The sequence below is a fragment of the Phaseolus vulgaris genome, chromosome 5 (genome assembly GCF_000499845.2).
Source record: "Phaseolus vulgaris cultivar G19833 chromosome 5, P. vulgaris v2.0, whole genome shotgun sequence".
NCBI classification, from domain to species: Eukaryota; Viridiplantae; Streptophyta; class Magnoliopsida; order Fabales; family Fabaceae; genus Phaseolus; species Phaseolus vulgaris.
The window spans coordinates 7,201,962-7,221,513 of NC_023755.2; the positions used below are offsets into that span (position 1 = coordinate 7,201,962).

Here is a 19,552-nt window from a genome sequence, read left to right on the forward strand (position 1 = left end):
TCAAGTGTCGAGTGGATTGAGAAGAAGTGAACTAGACAAGTTACACTGTGGAAGGATCATAGAAAAGAAGAGACTCATGCAATTGATAAATGACATCAATTTGTAAAAGCAAATGTAGCTAGTGTGACCATATTTTAAACAAATTTAGCATTGGAAGTTTACAAAATATCCATTATGGCCTCAAGCACTATTGTGGCTACCATAAATGACGCCACCACAACCTCTTCCCCCACATTTGTTACCGATATGAGCACAACCATTAGTAGAAATTAGATCAAAGATTTGGAGAGGTCTGAATATAGTGAAGAGCAAGAAATAAGGTTTTCTATTAAATTAAAGAGCTTGAGACTCATGAGTAAGAAGCAGTGCCTCCATTTAAACATCTAAAAGGATTGGTGCATATTCAGGTGGTAAGCCTTCCATCAACATGCTCTTCAAGCATAACATGTTTACCCACACCTACAAGTTCATCAACAATGAATTTAATATGAGTAACAAAATATCGCATCATCTTATCGCTAAGCAACATAGAGCAAAAATTAGTGCAAAGATAATAAGTGTGCATTCTTATCTAAAAATGAAAATACTCATGAAATGTAGTGCCAAACTTAGGAGTGTTAAAGTGGATCGGTTGTCAACCTGTCGTTATTTAAGTGGGACAGGTCAATCTTTTCAACTTACCCATTCCTATTGGCCTAACCCGCCAACACCAAGACAATAGGTGAGGTGGGACGGGCCTGCCCTCCTTTATTTTTTTTATACTTTTAAATATGATTTTCATACTTTTGGAATCAAAATTGATAGTTATCAATATTTTATATAAATTTTTATTTACATTAATTTTTTTATATTATTATATTTATTAAATTATTATTAGTATTTACTTTATTTTGTTAAGCATTAAACCTTTTTCTATTAGAATATTAAAGATTTAATTCAATTTTATCGTTCTTTCTTATATTTTTATTGTTCAAAAAGTGATATTAATGACTATAACAAAATAAATAGACTAAAAAAAAATAAAATTAGAAAATAACATGTCAACTCATTTTATAATAAGGCAAATTATCAATTTCAATCCATATAAAAATAACTAAGTTCAATAATATCGATCCAATCCAAATAAAAATAATTCGATCTTGAACTTACCAAAAGTTGATATACAAAATTCACGTAATCTTAGTTAAAAAGGTATAGTGGAGGAATAATAAGATTAGTAACAAAATGCTAAAATCATGTGATTTAATAATATGTTGAACTTGTTGACGCCAACGAAGATAATTAGAGTCATAACTTTATTTTGAACACAAGTAAGAAAATAAGTCGGCATAGAAGTGTAGCCGTCTTAGAAAAATATATCTCATACTTTTTATTATTTCTTGTGTTCACAAATAAATACAAATTAAGTATTATAAAAGTTACCCTTGAAAACAAAAATTCCAAAAACACCCTAAACCAATTCATCACAAAGAACAGTTGAAAACAACAAAACAAAGAGATATGAAAAAGAAATGAAAGAGAAAAAAATCTTATCTTCTTTTATTCTGAAATATGCTAATATATTCTAATAATAAATAAAGTAAACAAGAGATGTAAATGTTGTTTTACTAAAAATAGATGGGAAGTAGTAGCCAGTTTTAAAAGTAAAAGAAGAGCTTTTGAATTAAGACTATTTGCATTATTTTATGTAAAAGATAAGTGTTTTTTTTTTAATTTTCTGATAATTAATTTAGTTTGACGATAACTATATAAAATAATTAAAAACTAAGTGAAAAATATAAAATGAATTAGCAAAAAAGTAATGTTATCTAACATTTAAAAAAGATAAATGTAGAAATGAATCCTTAAAAAAATGAAAGGAGTGGCTTACACGTGATATGTTTAATTTTACATGTGAGTATTAAATTTAGACAGTGTTATACAGATCCAATGCATCTTCAAACCGACACAAAAATTATTCATTTCGATTATATTTCCATTAAATAAAAAGTCACCTTCATCATGTAAATTAAGTTAGCTTAAAGTTTTATATCAATTAATCAAACTCAACCATCCAAGTAATATCTTATAAATCTTAAATAAGAAAATTATTATTGTTTAATCAAATATTCGAAAACCAATCTCCTAGAATAGTAGAAATCTTTATTATTATTATTATTATTATTACAATAGACACAACTAGAAATTAAAGTCAAATCAGTGCATTTTCATCCTCTTTCGGAGCTTGTAAATTTGAACTTTTGTTTTGGGAATGAGAAAATGAGAGGTCCCACACCACGTGAGTTCTATAATTCACTCAACTCGAGTCTGAATAAAGTTTAGTTCTTAAATCAGTCTCCAATTATTTAAAACATTTTAAGTGGGTCTCTAAATGAAACGAAATTAATTAAATTTAGATTATGCAGCTAATATAAATGATAATTTGGACCATTGTTGAACTTACTGTTTTAATCTATAAGAGTGGTCTGAATAAAAGAAACTGAGAATTTGAATAAGAAAAGCATCATACTACATCTTATGATCCATATTCTATGAATTTGAATCACCTAATAAGTAGATCATGAAAAAATGAATCCATCATTAACTTGTGTTTTAGGTCAAAGTCCAAGGATTAGATTTTTTGAAGAATAAATGTGATGAAATAGTACAGATGGAGGGTGAAATATTTAGAAATGAGGTTATTGATGATATGATACACAAGTCTAAAATGGATGGTGATGAAAAAGCATTTACCAAATGAGAAATTTTATTAGGTGTATTTACAAAGGAGCAAAAGTGAGTGTAGTAGTCCTTGGTAACCCTGAAAGAGAGCATCTTCAAATGTAAACAAGGATACACAGACACAGATCCATGTCAACCTGAAGGAGCAAATGAGCAATGAGGAAAAGGCCTAGAAATCAAGGATTTTTTGCACTTCTTAATACCTTACTACTACATATATGGAATGTGGTTAAGTAACTATGCTAACTTTGGTTAATTTAACCACCATCTTTCATTCACAAGGTACCTTTTTTCACTGTTGTTGCTAGCCAATCCTTCTTGCTACATCTCACCAATGGCATCACAATTTTCTTCAACATAATGTTTACTCCTTTCAATCCCTTGGGGACATGCAATGAACAATGAACTTTCTTGGGCTTCAGCATGATGTTCTTCGCCATTGCTTCTTCCCTTTCTTTTGATGCAATTTGAATGGACTCCAACTCTTCCTGCGTTTGGAGGACTCACAAAAGAGACCAGATGCCAGAGCCTGCTCAAGCCACAGGTCAAATGCCTCTTCATCTTCATCCATCATTTCGGCATCAAAATCCCTTGGGAATCTACTTGAGTTGCTTCTCTGGTTTTTCTCCAAGCCAACCATGTTTACATGGAAACTGGGTCTATGGGTATTTGGCCTGCAAGCCATTCCCTGCAAGACATAAAGTGGAGTAAAAATCAATTCTTTTCAACACGGAAAGGTTTTTGTTGCCACAAGTCCAACAAAGGGACCAAATACAAGGGACCCAATAAATCTTCATTGTCAAAAACTCAAGATAAGGGTTCTTAATAAGCTGATCTGGAATTCTGTAATTCAGTTACCAAAAATGCAATATCAGTTTGAATACATCAAAGAACTTAAGATGAAATCCTATATTGCACGTTTCACCTTTTTATTGCCAAGATGTTCTGAGTTTTGACTCTCTAATTTTGAAACTTTAGATTAACCACTAAATCGAGTAAATAATAATAAAAAATGCTGTCTTTAATGTTATACTGACCTGACATATAGCCCATTCTGACACATCAAAAATTTTGCTTTCAGCACAAACAAAAGCACGTGGAATCTCCACCTACGAAAACAATATCAATATCATGATTCAGAAAAATGCAAACAATCTAACATTAATTTAACATAATTATTTGCCATGACCAATCTACCTTTTGAGGCCTGTCAAAAACCAAAGACCCTTTATATTCAACCCATCCATCTCCATCCTTGGCTTGATGAAACTGACAGCAGTCCTGTTTCCAGAGAAGTGGCAAAATTTAGAAGACAGTAAGAATTCAATAGAGAGAAATAGAAAAACATGTAATTTTATAAATAAGGGAAAAAAATCTGACCTGACACCATCTCGCTTTGGCCTTACTCCTGTTGGTACATACCCAAATATGTGAATTCCCACACTTGGTGCACTGTATTCGTCTGGACTCTTCGGAACGATAATCAGCATTATCCTAAGGAGAACACAGCACATGTATCATCACTATTTTTATAAGAAACACTGCATTTATCATATATCTTATTTAATGTCTTCATTCTTTCCTATTTTATATCGCGAAATTGGTTACAGTCCTTAAGTGAACTCTTAACATTTGAAAAGTTGACAGCAGATAGAAGAAACTAGAATTTTCAACTTTAAAAAGCAGAAGCCACTGTCATAACATTATGGTTTACAATATTATAGGGGTAAAAATTCAAATTCTAAGAGATGTGAAAAACAAATGTTTATAAAACCAGGTCAGTTATGGAACTGGTCAAGAAACTGATTTAAAATTCAAACGTTAAAACATCATATCAAGTATTTTTCACTAACCCACTGTGAACAAGTTTTTTAAGGCCGATTCTGGGGTTTATTTAAGAACCAGATCATTAGTTTTCTGGTCAAAACAACCAGGCCTTTTATCAAAACAATGCAAAACATTAATTTCACTCAATAAGGTAGTAGATGTGAGAAGGTGGAGACTCTTGTCCAACAGAGATTCTTGATTTCAAAAATCAAAACAACAATTTATAAAATGTAGGGACTGTACATATATATACGCAGAACCTGAGAAGATAGGTTAGTCATTTACAAGAATATCATATTACCATATTTACCTGATATGAACTACTATGAGATCTCTGGCAGACACTTTTAGCCATGGTTTCTTCTTTTCTTAATTTCTCATCATAATCTCGCTTCTTCACGGAGTCAGAAAGAACCTGGAGTTTCAAATAACTAATTCATGAGAGGAACCAATGCGAGCAAAAGTTATATTTTCTACACATTATGAATCAACTAAGCATTAAATGTTTGTTTATATCAACTATAAGAGAAGCTCTGCAGTATACTTCAAACTTTACCTCATATGCACATTGAAGCTTCTTAAATGACTCACTTGCCAAAGAACTGCCCATATTTTTATCAGGATGCACAAGCATAGCCTACACATGGGAATATTCCATATGAAACATCAGATGATCAGCAGCACATAAGAGAGTCCTTTTAACCTTTCATTTACAAATGACGTTTTAACTACTAGTTACAAATAACCCTCATCATTTTGTTTCTGATTTCAAAATTTTGAGAAGTAAATGCTGAAAACAGAAAACAAAATGACGACAGTGACATTTTTTGTAATTAATAAATGAAAACAGAAGACAAACCAAGCACTTATAAAGTAAGCTAGTAAACACAATATAATTTATGTCCAAATGTGATTTCCTATACATAATAACACATACTGCTTCAACACATAACAGCAGCTTAAATAATTTTTTTGATAATTAATAAAAAAAATAGACAAAGAAAAATAAAACTAAACAAATACCTTTTTTCTGTATTCCTTTTTCAAAACTGCTGCATCAATCTTCTTGTGCCGGCTAAATCCAAGGGCATCATAATGATTCAGACTCTTCAATATCCTTTTCATTTCATCATTTGAGCTTGTTGTTTCTTGTTCTCTGACAATTTTGTTAACAGAAAGTTCTTTCTTGTTATCAACAACTGCTGTGGTAAGAGCAGGTTTACTGGATGATTTACATGAATGCAAATTCTCAGGTTCATCAGTAGGGATAGGATATTCACACTCTTCAGAGAAGTCATCTTCCACAACTGTTTCTGATTGCTTATGCTCTTCAGAATGCGAGCTTTCACTCACATTATCAAACCATTGGAGAAGAAAATTCAAAATGTCATTCGAGAGGAAGGCAAGGTTTAGAGCAAGAAAAACACCCAGCCATCCAACTCGTACTTGAACACAATATATAGCATATATAGTTCCGACTAATACCACCAAACGTGCATGATTCAGGGAGAATAAATAACCTGCAAGTGTATAATTGAAAACAAATTTTCAGGATTGCAAAGGTAAAATATTCAACAACAATGGAAGTCCTGCATTGCCCTTAAAAGAATGTCAACTGAAGTGAGTAATAATAGCCAACAACACAGTTCAGAGTCAAGCAGATGGTAAAAATAAGGCCAAGCCTTTTGAATAGGGGGAAATTAATCATTCGACTAAAGAAAATATGACAATTGATAGGGATCATAAACAGAACTAAAAGATACTTCCTTCAGTATGAAGAGATTGATAGCAGTGTATACATTACAAAAAAAGTGTTTTCCTCTTTTATTCAGGTTCTTAGGAGAATGTAAGTGCAATGCTAAAAGCAAGAAGAATACCATACCTCCAACTATGAGTAACGTTCCAGTTATCCAGAAGTTAGCATACATCCACAAAATAAGGATGGCAAAAAGGCCGACAATAAAAAGCCCAGGAGTATATCCTAAGTATTGGACAGCAACTCCAGCAACACCCTGAAGCATTCAATCGAACTATGAGAAGCAATGTATAAATTATTGGTTACTAAATTGAACCGAGCAAACCAAATACAGAACAACTACAACTCCAAATTTAAGGTGGCAAAACCAATGTCAATATGCTAACAGAACCAAGAGACTGAACAATGCCATTTACATACTTGCTATTAAAAGGCACCTTTTTGTATAAATAAATGTTTTTAAATGAATTCAAATAAAGGTAAAAAGGGTTAGTAATTGAGAAATATGATGTTAGATGGACACAATGATTGATCATCATGCTTAGCTCCTTATGCCAGGAAAATGTATAAACCCCTTTCATCCATAATAATGTTTCTATTTCTGTCATTATATGCAAGTTCTACAAAAGACTCAATATTGGTAAAAAGCAATGCCATCAATGCGTTCCTCCACAGAAGAAACTAAAATCAATGCAACCAAATAATTCTGAATTAGTTGACGTTAACATCTAGACAACCACCTGTAGTTCACTTTTTGAGAATATTGTTTTAATAAAAATCACCACCACCTAAAGCTTGAAACCTAATTCTATCATAAAATTCTTATAGAGCATTCCGACATTTTATGAATGACTACTAAAATACAATAGTGAGCTCCTTCTACCAAGCTATATTTTACAATACGACCAATAAGGCAAATGTAAAAAGCCATTCAATCATACCACTAAATGATAAGCTAACTGCCAGTACTCTAAAACTGCTATCCAACTGAAGTAGGTATAACAAAAACACAAAGAACAAATAAGGGCAAATTACACTTACACCCCCTAAGTTGTAGCAAAATTTCACTTGATATTCCACCCTCTTTTGACCTTACACAAGCCCCCTAAATTTATAAAAGAATGCAACTCCATATGCCTACTGCTAGTACAGAATCTCCCTTAACTTCTTATGCAGTTAGACAGATCAGGGAAGATCAAAGCACTGCTAAAAAATGAAAGGGGTATCAAGTATAATTTCATTAAACCTCAACATATGTTAGTGTAATTTGCCCCAAAAATAAATAGCTAGATAACAGACTGACGCGCAGATCAGAAACCCATAACTGAAAGAATGAAGATTTAGACAAGTTGAGACAAAGACATACCATACTAACAAGCACGTATACAAGGCAATACATCGAAGTCAGACTAAGAAAGCAGCTCCACATTATAAGCAGAAGCATCACAGGACCAAACCTAATGAAGGACTGAAAGCCTCTCAGAGCAGAGTCCTTCCAGAAAATCAATGACAACCTAAGTAAACTCCCAAATCTGCAGCAACCCCGGCACACCATAGGCCAATGCCGTTCAAAGAACATAGCAATCCTGTCACGGCAACAAGTCACCACGGTTCGAGCACGCCAGCCGGTGTCCTTCTGCGACCGAAACCATTGCCAACACTGCTTGAACAACCCTATATCCTCCATCACCAAGGCCTCTCAAAATCCCCAGAATCTTGGTGAAACCTTACTCCTACGACTACAACTGGTACCTCATCTCATCATTCCAAACAAAATAACAAATTGCTGATGCTACTGATTCCCATCACCATCGATCCAATGCCTCATATATCCAAACCTTTTTTACTCTAAATCATCAATGCCATCCATAAACAAACCACCACCTTGATCTACAAAAATTCAAATAAATAAAATAAATAAGGCTTGCTACTCCAACTCCCTACATAAATCCACCAAATTCACGGGTTTCACAAGACCAATGGCTCCTCATCCAAAAAGGGAAGGAAGAAAAAACACAAACCCCACTACTGATAAGATCAAAAGAGAACATTGTGCGTGTCCATGAGAGCACTAAATACAATCACGTTCAAAAGGGGGTAAATTGCTTCCGAAATAAGCTTCCCAAAAGCAACCACTGTTCACAGAAGCCCCACACAAACATAAAAACACAAAGTAATACACAGTCGAATAAGAAGATAAAACCCTCTCTTTTTGACAAACACAATGCGACCCCTTTCCCTTTTCCACGCCCCACTTGAACTCCAGCGCTATCAACCTCGACCCTTTTCCGGGTTCAAGACCTAGCGCTGCAGAATGGGGCGAAAACCGCTGAAAGAAAAGAACTTGAAAGTGACCCAGAAGCCAGGGTAGCCCTAAGAGAAAAGGGTATGAGCCATTCAAGGAGAAGATCCAAGTTGAGACTTTGTAACACCGACAGAGAATGAGGAAAAGGAGAAGAAGAAGAAGAAGGGGTTATTGGATATATTGCAGAAGGAGAAGAACACCTTGGCCTTTCTTTCTCTTTAGATTTTGTTTTAATTTTTATTCCTTTCAGGGATTGCTTGTGAAAAAGAGAGTGTGTTTAAAAGTTTCAAAAAGTTTTGTAAAGATGAGTGAGAGAGTTGTTTTGTTGCAGAAGAGGAGAGAGGGAGAGAGGGAGAGAGAATTTCACATCATTTTTTAAATTATTATTATTATTTGCTTTAATTTTTGTTCAGAAATATTAAATGGGTTGCTTTGTGAACTAGGGTTTGAGAGGTGTGTAATAATGAGGGAGTGGGGTCCATCACACACACACACTGCATTCAATCTTTTAATTCTCTAATGTTGCTTCTCATGAAATTTATCAATAACTTATATACAACTTCTTTCTCTTGATTTTTTTATTTAATTAGTTAATAAATTTATAATTAAAAGTACTTTTTTTTATAATATCAGTTGCAGATAGTGTTACTATCAGTTATAACCACTGGGGTTCACTGCTTCTTACATTTTCAAACAATTTGGTTATGCTAAAAAAAAAATATTTTTCAAAATTTGTGTTTGTTTGAATAAAATAATGTAATTTTATTATGAAAAAACAATGTGTCTGCCTTCTACAGAAGAAGTACATAGCATTGTAATGTAAATATGTATAAATTAAAAAGGAATTATGGAAGGTGAAAAAAGGAAAAGTGTATGAAGTATAATTAAATGAGTTGTCAATGTAATTTTTCCTTTAAAAAAGCATTAGACTAGCTTAATTATTTTGTAAATAACTTTAGTTTAAGATTGGCTTAATGTTGGTCAAACATCAAAGCCGCAAAGAATAATTCCATTCCTAAAGTTGTGATTATTTAAAAAAAAAAGTCTTCATAATATCCAAAGTTTGGATGTGATTTTTTTTATTTGTAAAATTTGGTTCATGTGCCATTTTAAAATTCTTTTTAAGTTGCATAGAAAACTCACATCTTCACCTAATGTGAAGTCAAAATTAAAAATAGGCATTTCTAAGCTTTGGTCATATGGCTAAAGATTTAAAGAAACAAGATGATGAGTAATAATGGTGAAAAAAAATATATGGTGATTTGTATGTGTTTGAACACATAATTAGGAGAGAGGAAGAGAAGGTGGTAGCTGAATTTAACTATTGGAGAGTAAGAATGACACAAATAATGAGTAACATGCACATATATTGGGTTAATATTGGGTTAGGTGAGTAATATTTCTTAAGAAGTAACTTTAAAAAAAATGGTTAAAATCAATTAATAAAATGAATTGTGTACTTATTAAAAACATTATCTAATGCAATGTTAATATGTGTGAGATTTCCAACACATTCATTCGCTTTCGCGTTTTGAAACGGTAAATTTGTATATGAAATTATATATTTATGGATGATTCGATAGTAGGTGTTTTACTAAGTAAAAAAAAAAACTCTTATTAAGATGTACTCTAAACGATATTGATATCATTTTTTTTATCGATTTTAAGTCTAATTCAACTTTATCAAACCGACTCATAAATGAGATTTACATCTAATTATATAATATTTAATATATAATATTATTTATAATACAAAAGATTTAATAAGAAGAATAAGATGGTTAAGAGACAATTTATGTTCATAATTATTTTTGTAACATATTGGCAATAAATAAATTATAAGAAATATGGTTAAAAAAGTTATTTGTTTATCAAGTTTTGATTACTTGTTATACCAAGAAAGATTAATATGGGAGGAAAGATTAAAAAATTGTTCGAGTCCCGTGTAATTCTTTGTTTTGAATAAAAAAAAGTATAATAATATTGTATTTAAGTTAAAGATCTTGTTTCCATCAAGTACGGTTTGAAGTCAACCTCTAGGTTATCCAACCTAATCTCCCTGGAATTGATTTTATATATTGCATTACTAATATTCAATTTTCTTATATAATTTTCTTATATGTATATTGTATTATAAACATCACAGATAAAACATAGCCTTTTACTTATGAAAATAATAATAATAATAATAATTTTATTTGAAGAAAATTAGTAAATATTTAGTACTAATAATATAATTATAAAAAATAAAGACTTTACTCATAATACGTAATATATGAAAACAATGGCAAATGTTATATTTTTTAAGGCAAAATAAATATGTGATTATGGATTTTGGATCTTAAGTTGTTAGATGAATCACAACTTTAAATTCAATGTCTTTTTATTGTATAATGTTTAGATTTTTTTCTTAAGAACTTTCTAGATATTTAGTTAGAAGTTTAGTATAATAATACATATATAATTAATTTGTAATGGATGTTGTGGGAAAAAAAAATCTATTTGGACCAAACTGCTTCACTTTTATATTATTCCGATTCATTAAAAGTTTATTTACTTAAATTTAATTTTTATTTTATTTTTTAAAATTAGATTTCCAGTTTATTTATACAGACTTAAAAAAATTAGAAAATTGGAATATTACATTCAACTTAAAAGGAGATTAGAAACACATTCCATCTATCTTCTCTTTCCTTTTTTTTTTCATTGATCTCTAAATTGTGATATAAATCAAAATTCATAATGGAAAGGTAAATTCAATTACAAAGCATAATATCAATTTTTTTTTAATGTTTTTTTTTTGCATTTATGTTTTTTTTCTCGTTTCTTCGATATTAATTTACATTTGATATTAATCTTCAATTTCCAGTAGTCGAAGTCATATAATATTATGTTAAAGTATAACTACAAAAAGGGGATTGAACGTGTAAGACCAACATCATTGATTTTACTCATTAATTCTATTCACAAGAATGTTGAATGGTTTAAGGTCTGAGTGCATAATAGGTTATGGCTTGATTTGGTGAGGCAAAATGAAGTGACAATCTTAGTAGATATTTGGAATCATTTCTTCCAATACAATATATCTTTTCATATGCCATTATCTGGGTATTCATACAGAGGATATCAAAAGTGCATAGTAGCATTTAACATTTGAACACAATCAATTGATGTCCATAACTATTATATCACATACATATTGTTCGACTTTATGTCAATTTTATACCGATTTCATATGTTCTAATATAATTTGTTGTCTTATTATTTTTAAAATGTGATTAGAGGATAAGAAACAAGAATAAGGATTGATTAAGGTTGAAATTCTCTTGTGCATATTAATAAGAGTGTGTAGAGATACAATGACATTATTGAGGTAGTAAAACAAGGTCCTTAAAAAATTAGTGAGATTGTCTCCAAGCGTTGCAAAGATTAAGAATTCTTTAATCACCTTCATATATACAATGGTTGAGTCCTACTATGACAACAAAGAAAAGAAAAAATGGTAGGACTTTAGTTTTCAAGCTTTTAGTATTTAACTTGATGTTTGAAATAACTTTTTGGGTTTAATGTCCAGTTTGGCGTTGAACACGTAAAGGCTACATTGTTGAACAAGGCTTTGATGTCTCCAAATCTCTATGGATTGCTTGAAGGCTGGAGGTCGCTTGTGTGTGTGTTCTAAGTAGTTTGAATTGTAAATCCACTCTTAGTTAGGATTCAAAGATGGTTTAGATCAAATCCTTTTGAAAAAGAAGTGGAAAAACAACCAGTTGTTTTATCGTTTCAATCGGTTGTTTGACACTTAGTGTTTTTGAAACAAGTTTGACAAAGCTTAAATTAGTTGACTTTACTATCAAGCCAATTCAATCGGTTGTTTCGACAATTCAACCGATTGTTTTTTGAAAATCCTTAACAAAATCTGTTAAGTTTGGTAAATTTGTTTTAAATGATTCAAAACTGTTTTGGTTCCTTCATTAAATGCTTTTAACTACCTTTTGGAGTTTAAATAGTTTGTTTTACGCTCCTGGTAGTGATGATATGAGATTAGTCTTTTGAAAACAGTTTTTGCTTCAAGATTTACATCAAGCTTTGATTGAACTTGCTAAGAGTGGAATATGACTGTTGTGTAAGCTTTTGTGATTCAATCTATATCAAGTGTGATCATTCCTTATTCTCTCTTGATCTGTATTTCTATAAAGAACTGTGATTCACAGAGTCAGAGGTTGTTCTGATACGTGGTGTGGTGAATTTCCAAAGGAAGTGTGTGTTCTTAAGGGGTTCAAGATCACTTCTTTGGTGTGTGTGTGGTTGTAATATGTGGTTGATTACATAGTGGAATACCCAGTGGTTTCTGGGGACTAGATGTAGCTCTTGGTGTAAGAGTGAACCAATATAATTTTTTTTGTGGATTCTCTCTTTCCTTTATCTCAATTATATCTGTTTTAAGTTGTTCTTATAAACTACTGATAAAAACAACCGGTTGAATCGCAAAAACAACTGATTAATTTTCTGGAAATCAACTAAAACAATTTTGTAACTTGAGCATTTTCATTCCTTTAGCTTTGATTCTTCATTGGATTTCTCTATACCTTCAAAGTTTGTGAAAAACTTTTAAAAACAATTCACCCCAAATTTTTTAGGCCTACAATACTAACATACATAATTGAAAGACTAGAAGTTTCACCTTTATCCTTGTCATATGAGAATATCATTTTACATAGTTGTGTGTTGCAAGGTACAATTTTCTTTATTTCATTTTAATTATTATTAAGTGATTACCATAACTTTCTTTATAAGAAGAAAAACATTTACTAGAAAATGTTAATAAGTAAGAGAACTGTCTCTTCTAGCAAGATGACATCCTTTAGTTTCCTCACCCTTTAGTGAATAATGAAATTTAAACCATTGACAAAATTTATTTATTTTTTATCTGTGAACCCACATACACTTATTTTATCTTCATTGTTAGTTATAATTTTTTATTTAATAGAAAAAAAAGCACATGTATTCACACACACAATTAATTCCTTAAGTTTTTTTTTGTCAAAAAAAAAAACTTGAAGATATTATCCAATGTCCTATCCACTTATATATTGACTACACATGTTCTCTATTTTCACCACCAATCTTAATTTCCAATACGGCATGATAATATAAAAATCATTCAAATATATTTTGAAAAATATTAAAGCAATCTACATATTGTTTTAATAGGTAAGGAAAAATATTTAATAGTTTTTTTTATGCTTTTATATTTTGTGTTCATGATTAAGGAAGTAAGAAATATTATGATTTATTAATTTATATTTTTTTTATGATTTGAAGAGCTTCAATATGTTGATCAAAGTATGTTGATGTTCCAATTATGTTATAATGTTATAATTAAATATGTACTAAGTAACGATAAGTTTCTCATTTCTTATAAAGTTGGTTTCTCAACAAGATGTTGGTAGATTAATCATCATTCCTCTTAAATGGTATATTTTCTTGATGACCACAACCTGATTTCTTTGAGGTTGAGATGTTAAGATTCACCCATGATTCTAGATCATAAGAAGTAAATAAGTTAACTTTTCTTTGATAAATTTTTTTATTTATGGTATTGCACGAAATTGGACTTCTTAGTCTTTATAAGCATGAAGTCTTGTGGAGGATATGCAAATATCCAAGTTATGTGAAAAATGATAGAGTCTTCCCCCCACAAAAATGCATGCCATAAGAAAATGGTCAATATGTCTTCATACTATATTATCTATATTTGGAAAACATTAACGATTATTATATGGACATTTACATAATCTTAATTTTTATTAGTGGATATTATATGGAGCACATTTAATTTTGTATGCTTTGTACAATATGCACTTTAACCATGAACTGGTGCAAAAGACTATGCTACCTAGGAAGATAAGAATTGTTAGTTATTAAGGACATTATGTAAGGATAAAATGCATTAAATACACCATGCATTTTCAAGCTTGAGTGACAAAGAGAAATCATCAAAAGAACTAAAGTTGCTTAACAGATATAATCAATCTCTCAATGGTTATCTTCTTCTAGCACCTATATAATGCCTATAATTAAGAAGAAGAAGGAGATAGTAGAGGAGATATCATGCCAAATTGCTAATAAGATAAAGAACATTCGTCAAAGCTTTAGAAGAATGATCCTAGAGCCCAAAGCAGAAACACTACTATCATTATGGATAAAAAATTATTATAAGAACACTAAAAGTCTTCATTCAAACACATAGGAGAGAGAATGTTTACATATTGTACACATCGAAAGATGCAACCCCTTTCTCAAGTGAAAGAACATTTGAACTAGGATAGAAAACATAAAATCTTGTATTTGTCGTCTAACACAATCCTTCCTAGTGATCAGACCCAATGATTTGTTAATCATTGAAACACCCAACTTTTAAACTTTATCCATGAGCGGTTGTTTGGCAAATACTTCTCAAGGGAATAATCAGGAGTGACTAATGCCCAAGGAGTGCTCATTAAGCTAGGAATGACTTGGGAAATAATACTCATTGAGCCAAGAGTAACTTGGGAAAGAATACTCGTAAAGTCAGGTGTGGGTTGGAAAAGAATACTCTGGTGTACTTCGCAACATTAGTCTTCCTAGTTGTACTTGACTTGTTAGTCAAGAATTGGATGTAGTCTAGGAACATGCAAACATTATAAATTACTGTGAATATTTTCTCTTTTCCTTGTCTCCTTTGTATTGCATGTTATCATTAATTGTACAAACCCATGAAGAAGAGATAATGTATGAATACATACTAAATGCTTCACCAAAATGTGTTTAAAACTAGGTCTTTGATTAGCATATGTATTAATTGGTCAGACGCAAGAACTATGTTTTGATCACTTGGTAAATCAAACACGCAAATATGTGATGGGAAAAATGCACGTGGAAGCAACATACAATCACGAATCAACTGTAGAAAAATAAACGACACAAGATTTAACGTGGTTCGGTCGCCAACTGCAACCTACATCCACACGAACAACTATTAGGTTTTCATTCTATCCTATTGCACACCAATTACAAGTACAATGACCTCTTTAAATAGAGATTATAAAAGGGACACAATGATTAAGCCCACCCACTAAACATGGTGCCTAGTCAGCCCAACCCAATTGGTACTGGCTTCATACCCAACAATCTCCCATTTGAAGCCACGGAACAATGTTCACCTGCGCTTCAACTGTGTACATGGTGTCTTGTCAGCCCAACCCACTTGGTCTTGACTTCATACCCAAAATCTCCCACTTGAAGTCACGGAACAATGTTAACCTGCGTTTCAACTGTGTACATGTACTTCTGTAATCTGTCGACGAAACTCAATGTTCCACCTCTAGTTGCCACCAACCTTCTTAATCATTTTGAAGACTTCGTTAAAACTCCCATGAGTTTCAACACGTCAGTCACTGACCCGTTCTCTGTTCCTACCGACTCCCACTTACAGGAACTGTCGGATCCTGGAACAACCTGAGAACAAACACTCTTCATATTGAACAAGAAATTTTCTGGAGAAGTTTCAACTGCTAGAATACTGGTTCTCCTAACCCACTGTTGTTTAGGAACCTCAGCTGAAGCAGAACCCGTGCTCCCACTGCCACAAGTACCTCTGACTGGTCTACCTGAACCTTTCCATGCTTGTTCATCCTGAATCTGACCTGTGGCTCTAGGTTTCTCTCTTGTAAAGACAACCCTCTTCTACCCACGAGATTCTGTGAACCGAACTTTGTTTATCTTCTGAACTGGGATGGTCACTCCCTCAGACACGGTAATCCGACTATATACAACGAACCTCTCTTTCTTCCGCAGGCCATGAGAAGATTTCCTTTGACGATCTTCCACTGCTGATTTCCGAACTTCACTTCATGTCCTTGTTTGTCCAACTGCCTAACAAAAATCAAACTTTTCGTCAAGTTTGGAACAACTCTGACATGCTTCAAAGTCCAAAAACCAACTGGTGTCTTCAATACTATGTCACTCATGCCCGTAACATCAAGAGTTTTGTTGTCCGCTAGTCTTACCTTTCCAAAGTCTCCAATAACTAGATTCTGCAATGCTTCAGAATCCATGACCCAGGAATACACACTGCTACCACGCAACATACTAAAAGGTCCTCGTCCGCGAAGTCTTCTGTAATGTTGACTTATTTATCATTTGGGCATTGATTCCTGAAATGCCACACCTCCTTGCAGTTCCAACATGTTACACTTGAGCAATCCCGAGTCTTTGACTGACTTCTTCTTTTGTTCTTGCTCCCACTATCTTTGATATTTCTCTTACCTCTGATGACATACAGCGATTCACTAGATAATTCCCCAGAACTTCTTCTTCGGACATCCTTGCCAAGAATGAGATCACGAATCTTCTCAAAAGTGAATCCATCGGATTCTGCTAAACTGGTAACTGCGGTAACTGTTCCGGACCAACTGTCAAGCAAAGACAATAGCAATAGTAAAGCTTGAACTTCATCATCGAACTTAATGCCCACTGACGTAAGTTTGGCTAAGATCATATTGATGTGCTCAGTAACTGAACTCGCAAATCCTCAATTTGCATTTTCCACCAACTGAAATTTGTACCATCGAATTTTCAATTCGGAACTTCCCGTCTTCTGCCATCTCAAACGACTAGTCGAGATACTCGGTACAACTAATTCCAGATCTTGGCAATCTTGTTTTTTAAATCAAGATCACAAAAATTGCACCACCCAAAATCAGTCACCAACAGACCTGGTCGCAGTCCCAATGCACTGGCACTTCGCCGCACTGGACCGCAACTGCCAGGACGCACACCACTGCTGTTCGCGCTCTGCACCACCACTGTCGCTGGTCACCGTCGTCGCACTACACTCTGTGCCGTCTCAGACCACCACACCTGCAGAACGCACATGCAACCCTAACTTTGGGATGTCGTTGCCGCCCCTGTAAAACCCTAGTTTGGGATGTCATTGCAGCCCCTGCGAAACCTTAGCTTTGGGACGTTGTTGCCGCCTCTGTGAAACCCTAACTTTGGGACGCTACTACAGCCACAATTTTCATGTCTCGTCGATTAATTCTGCTGATCGGATTTCTAGTGTGTAAACGAACCAAAGCTCTTGATACCACTTGATGGGGAAAAACACACGCGGAAGCAACACACAATCACGAATCAACTGCAGAAAAATAAACGACACACGATTTAACGTGGTTCGGTCGCCAATTGCAACCTACATCCACACGGGCAACTATTAGGTTTTCATTCTATCCTGTTGCACACCAATTACAAGTACAATGATCTCTTTAAATAAAGATTATAAAATGGACACAATGATTAAGCCCACCCACTAAACATGGTGCCTAGTCAGCCCAACCCAATTGGTCATGGCTTCATACCCAACAATATGACAATCAAGTGATTAAGTTGAGTTACAAAATTTGCATATGATATGATTATTTAAAATATATTAATTGAGGATAAAACAAACTTTCAAATATGTTTGTCTGACCATAGTTGTTATGAGATGCTAAGGATACACCTTTTGTCTTTTATCAGACAAAACTTATTGAAAAATATTATGAAAATATTTATGTTTTAAGTCTATCTTTTTAAAAAATCAATTTATGTCAGACGTTCATAAACTGTAATATATCAATTTGTTGCATCTGACCAAATATATTAGACGAAAATGGTACAGTCCGATTAGTTTATAAACTAAAATACCGTATGAAAAACATCTTTTAGTTGATATTTGCAAAAATATTTTAAATTTAAGTAAATCACAATTAAATCATCCTTTCTTTTGATATCTTTGTTTTCACACAATTTAACCATCATTTCTTGTGATTTCCCTGATTTCACACAATTCAACCATCATTTCTTGAGTTTTGACCTGATTTCACACCAATTAATTATGATATTTTCTCAACTTGGTGGAAAAGTGGTTTCCTAGATTCCACTAATGAAAGAACATTGCAAAGACCCTCTTATTTTCGATGAAGTATGGACAAAGGTATGGTGAATGGACTCATTCCTTTGATTGTAGTCAACCCTCATCCTTTATGTATATTGGGGTTTAAAGGGTTGAGCTAGTCGCGAGCAACTAGGCCTCTTAGGTTCCTCCTTTTGGTATTCAATATTGAGAGGGTGAGAATTATTTTGTCTTTCCTCCAACTTTCTCCTTGTTTATGCATTTTCCAACTTCAGTGTGTTCATCTCCTATATGCTTCTCTGTCTCAAGTTTTCCCACTTTGTCCTAAGTTTGACCAACATTGTTGTCTTATTTACATGATTTTCTTACACCTCATGATTTTTCTCTCTCTCTTGGTCATGTTTCTCACTGATACTATGTGATTTGGGAGAATTAAACTTGACCTTGTGGTGAATGTCAAATATTCTCATGATACGAAAGTCTTTCTATTCTACTATACTCCTAGATGTTTTCCTCCAAAACCTTCTAACGCATGTCCAAAATGTGAGTGTGCCTACAAAGACACTCTAATAATGACTGCATTTATAGATTTTTGATGGACTTTAATATGAATGAACCTTAATTAAGTGTCCTAATTACATTATCATGTGATTAGTACTCTAAAAATACAACATCTTTTACTAATTATAATTTTATTAAGAGACTAAAACGTTAATCCTTTTAATGAATGTATGTTTCAATCTCAATCCATGTTGAAACCTTAATCCTTCTAATAAATTCTTTAATATCGATCCACAACTATCACTAACTACAAATTCTAATTTGAGATAGGATACGAGGTTAAGAAAAAATATTACTTATATTATAATAAAATAATTATGAATATATATATACTTTCTCTGTTAGTTTCCTATTTTTTCATAACTTACTTATGTGTCTCTTTATTTATTTTTCAATATTCCTTTTGATTCTATATTTATAAGAAATCATTTTATTAAGTTAGTTATCT

At 32.6% G+C, this 19,552-nt stretch overlaps 1 protein-coding gene across 3 annotated transcripts; it reads right to left on the minus strand.

Moving 5' to 3' along the window:
• Positions 1-2,728: 2,728 nt before the first annotated feature.
• Positions 2,729-8,933, minus strand: LOC137835028 (uncharacterized). Of its 3 annotated transcripts, none has more exons than XR_011084995.1 (10): positions 7,671-8,933; positions 6,431-6,560; positions 5,572-6,068; positions 5,105-5,185; positions 4,859-4,963; positions 4,102-4,215; positions 3,919-4,002; positions 3,759-3,830; positions 3,008-3,409; positions 2,729-2,858 (listed from the first exon to the last, which is right to left on the minus strand). XR_011084995.1 is itself a non-coding variant. In XM_068643321.1 (10 exons), the coding sequence occupies exons 2-10, from the start codon at positions 7,989-7,991 to the stop codon at positions 3,140-3,142; spliced, it is 1,674 nt and encodes a 557-aa protein (XP_068499422.1). In that variant the 5' UTR covers positions 7,992-8,194; positions 8,810-8,911; the 3' UTR covers positions 2,729-3,139. The 3 variants fall into 3 exon arrangements, 2 of the variants coding, with proteins under 2 accessions (XP_068499422.1, XP_068499421.1); XM_068643321.1 differs by having other exon boundaries at positions 2,729-3,409; positions 7,671-8,194; positions 8,810-8,911; XM_068643320.1 differs by having other exon boundaries at positions 2,729-3,409; positions 7,671-8,194; positions 8,326-8,879.
• Positions 8,934-19,552: the final 10,619 nt, after the last annotated feature.